The following is a 6,177-nucleotide window of genomic DNA, read 5'->3' as shown; positions in this document are numbered from 1 at the left end:
CCGTGGGCCTGGATCAGGGTTCAGGTTAGGCACCGACTGCCGCCGAGCCGCTGTCCCCTTACGGGCTTGCTGCCTGCCGTGCTTGCTTGGATGAGTCTGCGACATGCCTAATAAGAGACGAGATGGGCCAGGGCGACGAGAGCGACCGCATTGTGATCAACGTGGGAGGGACTAGGCACCAGACTTACCGCAGCACCCTACGCACCCTGCCCGGCACTCGGCTGGCCTGGATCGCCGAACCCGATGCCCACAGCCACTTCGACTATGACCCCCGCACGGATGAGTTTTTCTTTGACCGGCACCCGGGCGTCTTTGCCCACATCCTGAATTACTACCGCACTGGCAAGCTGCACTGCCCCGCAGACGTATGCGGGCCCCTGTATGAGGAGGAGCTGGCCTTCTGGGGCATCGATGAGACCGATGTGGAGCCCTGCTGTTGGATGACCTACCGGCAGCACCGCGACGCCGAAGAGGCTCTGGACAGCTTTGGTGGGGCACCCCTGGATAGCAGTGCCGAGGACGGAGACATAGATGGCACCGGAGACTCTGGTGATGGTGAAGAGGAGCTGGAGATGACAAAACGCCTAGCACTTAGTGACTCCCCAGATGGCAGGTCTGGGGGCTTCTGGAGACGGTGGCAGCCCCGCATCTGGGCACTCTTCGAGGATCCCTACTCATCCAGATATGCAAGGGTAAGCTATGCAATCAGCACCCTCATCAAAACACTCGAATCTCCCTTCAGTCCCACTTCCTCCCAGCATCATCAGGGTTATCTCCACTGGCAGAGCAGAGCAGCCATCCATGTGTGTGGCCATACAAAAATCACACACGGGCTATGGGGACATAACCCATGCTCTCAAGCAGGCCCCATGCATGGGGCATGAGTAGACACTAAGGCATGAGCTCGTGTACTCGTATGTGGGCTTCCAGAGACCCTTATTTTCTAACAGGCTCCTAAAAACCCACAGCCTGGGGCAGGGTCCCATTCAGAGGCCAGGGATATCTCCATTATACCAGGTAATGTCCCTCCATGGCCAGATTTTTACAGTCAGTCATCCCCCAATAAAGAGAGACACCTTGTCCAGCCTTCTATGAGCTAACGGCTCTCTCCCCTTTACAAGACAGAGAAAGGATCATGGGAGCAGGCAACCCCTCTGGGACCAGGGAATTTGGGGAGTTTCTCAGCCTGGACTGGAAAGGGAGTCTGTTCCTTTCTCTTTTCTCATACATGCCATGTTAAATATTTATGATCATGCTTCTCTGCGAATGGGGAATTCAGTTGCTCACTTACCTCCTCACTCTGTCTTTTCCCTTGTGGGAAATGCAAAGTATTAATCAGAGGAGAGAGTTCATTCATGTAGAAGGGACACTGTGTTTGACAGGTTTCTTGCCTGGCTACTGAAGGACAACTCCTCCCCTCCTGGTGCCTGCAGTTGTTTTGGAAAAGGAATGCACACTGGTGCAGTTCACAGCATAGCTGTGGATAAAGATGGTCTTAAACAGCCATCTGACTCCTCTAAGTAGGTACCTTTCATACTATTACATAGGAGGATAATTACATTAATTAGGATTTGATTCTGCTCCTGAAGTCAAAAGTAAAGAAAACATCTACTTCAGGAACAGCAGCAGGATTAACCCCCAAGATACCCATATTGATAAGCAGGAAAATAGATGAAGGATAGTGCCTTCACAAAGAAATTGGTTTGGATAGGTTTTACTCCTCTCTTAAATGTACCTTTGTTACAGCATAATTGCCGCCAGCCCTCGGTAGGGACGAGTGGTGCTTTGGTGTGGGAGGATGATCAGTGTTCTTGAGAAGGATCAAAGAAGTGAGATCAGATTAGAGAGAAAATTGGATGGATGGAGGAAAGAGAAGTGGAAATGCAGGGAGCAGGGACAGGGGAGCTGATTGTGTATGAATGGGTGGTGGAAGAGCAGCTGCTGGAGACTTTTGGTCTGAGCAGAGATCTCCAGCAGGGAGCTGCCAGGTCTGCAGACTGAATGAATGGGGAAAGCTGGAGCAGAGCCTGGAGTTATATCTCGGTGCATTTCTAAAGATTCTTGTTTGCATACTCTTTGGAGATTTCCTCCCTGAACAAAGAAGTTAATATTTTAAATGAATTCCTTTAAACAGCATGGAGGATAAAGGAATAATAAAATATTTACCACAAGATGAAAGGATGACGCTGTTGAATTGCAGCTTTCAAATCCCTGATTTCTGCCAAGGGAACATGGAAATGGAGAGGGAAGGCTGGAGGGTATCCTTCAAAAGGCTTAGTTAGCTTCCTTTAATCAAGCCCAACATTAGCAGGCGTTGATTTGAATAGCAGATCTCTCTGGTGCCCAAGAATCTGTTGGTAAGACACATTTCAAGTCAAAGCAGTGTGCTTGTCCAAGATTTTATGGAATGGTCCAAAAGCCAAATGGGTAATGTTGTCCCAATGAAAAGGTTACAAACAGAGGCTAAAACACCCTTTTGCTTGAAAGCATTAGGATATTTTTAAGTTGGAGGACAGTATCTATAACCAATATTAAGAGTCTTTGTGATGCACAAGCTGGAATTCTAGGAGGATATAAATTCGATTTTCTAATTCTCTATGGGTATTTTCATTTAGGAATAGGCATTTCATAAAGTGATTTGGGTTTGGGTTGGTTTTTTTTTTTTGCAGTGGATGTTATACCATTTATTCACAATTACATGTGCATACCTGGTAGAATTCAACCCCTGATTTACCTCTAACTTGTTCTTTCTTTAAAGGATTGTTAAACTAGAGAAATACAAATTCTGGGCAAAGTTGAAGTGTATACTGAATATTTCATGGGTTAAATATGATTCTTTAACTTGTATCTATGGAGACATAGGCGATATGCATTAATATTTTGCATGAAGGAAGATGGCTTTCATCATCAACACATGCACACACTGTCCATTAAGAAGACATTATAAGACACTTAACATTTTCTAATAAAAGCCATATGTTATGGTTATGGATGTAAAAAGAGATGGGAGTTTGATTTATGCTCCTGTAGAGACACAGACATTGCAAAAAGACCTCAACCTCACAATAGCTAATTTACAGTAAAATAACTGATAGCATCATTAACTAGTGAATAGTATATTAAAGCAATCATTAGTAAAGTAGTCAGGCAACAAATCCGCTGTTACCTCACTTTTAATTGTGTACGCTACTTTCAATTACAAATTTCAGTCATGCAAAAATTTAAATTCACATTGCCATTTTGTCACAAAAATACATGACAAAACTTTGTCATCCTAATTGGATCTGAGACTTCTACTAATGGTGGTTATTATATACATGTTTGGTGTTTACATATGGCACCAAAATGTATGTCAAAATAACAACATAAGCATTGGTTTACATAACCATTATACGGTTACACTTGGGCAAGTAAAAGGAACACAGCATATGAATATTAAGATTAAATGAAAACCTGCATATCTGAATAAAGCAAGATTTCTCTGGACTATAGCTGGTACACTAATTCAGTGAATGTTTAGGAACTGTCTACAGAAAGCTTAGCATTTACTCAAATATAGCCATTCTTGGAGCATCTTGATGGACACTGCTTACAAATACAAGTACATTTGACTGTTTTGCTTCACCAGCACCTAACTCATACTAAATTACATCTGATCTCATTGCAGACGGCCAGGGAAGACTGGAAGAGCATTTGTGTATGTCAGGCAAAATCAGCTAACTCTGCAAATTTTGTCTATTTCTAAACTTACTTTGATAAAGCATAAGCTCCCAGTCACTAATCATTTGTCTTTAGGTGCAACATAGTCAACAGTTTCTTGTTAAAACAATAGTGGCTGAGTTTAATTCTAGTTTTCTAAACATTAATTTCTTAAATAAGGTAGTTCTTTCTAAAAAGACAAAACACTTTAAAAAATTGCATCGTCTTCTAAATCTGTAATAAGAAAACGTAGCTTGTTTCAAATCACAGACCGCCTTAGACACCTACCTTAATAAGACAAATGGGTGCCATACTTCTCCGTAACTTAAAGAATCCACATTTGGATAACAGAGGCAAAGTCTAGTACCTGGAGGTTTGAACAGAGTAACAGATAAGGTGATGGAAAAGATCAGATTTACAGAGATACTGGGTGCGTATGTAGATAGACAGGCATCTAGGTGGATTTTCAAAAGCATCTGATCAGGCAGCTAAATATCACTTCATGTCAATGGATATTGTGCACCTAAATTGGTGAGACGTTTCTTTAAAGCCTACTAGAACTGTCTTTTTTGCATCGTCAGGCAACTTTGTAAATTTATTTTTCATAAGTAGATGCAGAGGGGGAAATAGAGTCACACAGAAAGCTACACAGATACACTAAAGCAGCATATCCAAGAGTTATGTTGTAATAGAGTTCCTGCCTTCTGCACTTATTAGATTTCATAGGCCCCTCAGTACACAAATGCGTGAAAAATATTTTCTTAGCATCCTCTCTCCTTTATATTTACGTCTGGTCACGCTGTTCTTACACTAGTGAAGCTCCCACTGACTTCCTGGGGAGTTTGGCCTGCAGATGTCTAACATCTTTGCCCCCTTCCTTCTCCTCCTCCCCAGCAGGATAAGGTTGTGTTTGTGTTAATTCACAGCTGTTAGGTTAGTCAGTGCTTGGGAACCAGGAGCTTTCAGCTGAGATTCTGTGCTAGTGCTCACGTTCAAATCGGACAGTTAAGCTTCATTAATGAACCCTCAGGAAAGCTTTTGTAGTCCTTTCAAATAAACATTTTTACTGTTTTTAAATAAAAGCTGGTTGGGGTCCTATGGAAAGTCCTTAACAGCTTGACTTGCCATCCTGGCATATGCTATACAGCTCTGATCTGGAAGAGGAAAGGCTTATGGCAAAACTCTCACTCACCCTTCCCTCACGTTCTCCCTTCACATCCTGCAGAAGGATCTGCTTTCCTCAGTGGGTGATTTTTGAAGGACAAGTTTCCGACACCGAGAAGGAGACAGGAAAAAGGGTAGTGGGGAAGAGATGAGGAAAAGGTATTCCCCAGGGATTTCTTCCAGCTTTCTTTTGTACATTCAAGAGCATTTCAATTTTGCTGTGTTCATTTAAACTGATTTTTCTCCTTATAAACTACATCCCGTAGGTATGAGAAGGCTTATGGGATCCTAGTTCCCGAATAACCATACTGTCTCGAGGCTTAGAGGCTGGGGTGATTTCTGCTCACCCTTTACCCTGGCACAGTACAGCTAAACTCAGGAATTGGGGAAATGGGAGTGGGAATAGATACTCATCACCCTTCACAAGGGGAGCTTATTCTGCAGCCATCTGACGCAGGACACACTTTGCACAGGAGCGCTCCGCGGACAGTGCTCTGGGGGTTCCCGCCAAGCGTGAGCAGATAGGGAGAGCAAGGGGGAGAGCCATCCCACACGCTTTCCCCTACTCACAGGCACCCCTCTCCCCAGGGTGAGATTTCATCAGAGAGGCCCTGATGGAGCTGCTCTCCCACCTTGGGCCTTTCTGCAAGGTCTCTCCTGCAGAGGCATGTCTAATCCTGCACTGAAGCTGGCTGCAGTAATTCTCACCATATACTTTGACGATTAACGAGACAGCCTAATTTTAACTGCACGCTGCATTATAGCTCTGGAAAAATGAGAATCTTTCCACATTAAATGAAGTTTCCCCTGCACTTGTAGTATAATGGAATTACAGATAGATATCTATTAACTACCATTCTATCATTCATTATTAATATAGTTCCTAAAATCCCATTTTATTCCTATTTTCTCCCATCAAGGGACATGTTACTGCAAATCCTTATGTAACCCATTAGTAAGCATGGTATAGTCTTCTCTGCATCCTGTCCAAAGTAGTCTTTGCAATGCCAGCTAGAAAGTGTTCACCACTCAGACCAAGTCCCACGTTCAGTCCCTATCGAGTTAGCCGAGGTGGGAGCAGGCACGCTCACAAATAACTCCTGGGAATTGTCCCTCTGATTTCAGAGTCAAAAAAAAAAAATCATAGCAGCCATGCAGAATCATGACTTCATTGGTTTGAGTTGTTCAGGAAGATATGATATCTGCCCAGAACATCTTACAATCTCTTTGAAGTCACAACCTCACAGGGAGATGAGAGGGATGATGTTATCCACCTGACAAATCTATGGCTGGCTAGTACAGACTTAGCAGTTT

General features: G+C 43.6%; 1 protein-coding gene across 2 annotated transcripts in view; it reads left to right on the top strand.

Moving 5' to 3' along the window:
- Positions 1-22: 22 nt before the first annotated feature.
- KCNC1 (potassium voltage-gated channel subfamily C member 1) overlaps positions 23-6,177 on the top strand; it is a 116,443-nt gene continuing 110,288 nt past the window's right edge. For both annotated transcript variants that reach the window (XM_019474524.1, XM_009288769.2), the window contains exon 1: positions 23-692. In XM_019474524.1, coding sequence (XP_019330069.1) covers positions 123-692 — 570 coding nt within the window. In that variant the 5' untranslated portion in view covers positions 23-122. The remainder of the gene's footprint in view (positions 693-6,177) is intronic.

Source organism: Aptenodytes forsteri, unplaced genomic scaffold (assembly GCF_000699145.1).
Source record: "Aptenodytes forsteri isolate BGI_AS27 unplaced genomic scaffold, ASM69914v1 Scaffold8, whole genome shotgun sequence".
Lineage (NCBI taxonomy): Eukaryota > Metazoa > Chordata > Aves > Sphenisciformes > Spheniscidae > Aptenodytes > Aptenodytes forsteri.
The sequence above is the reverse complement of the archived record's forward strand: the minus strand, read 5'-3'. Positions and strand labels throughout refer to the sequence as shown.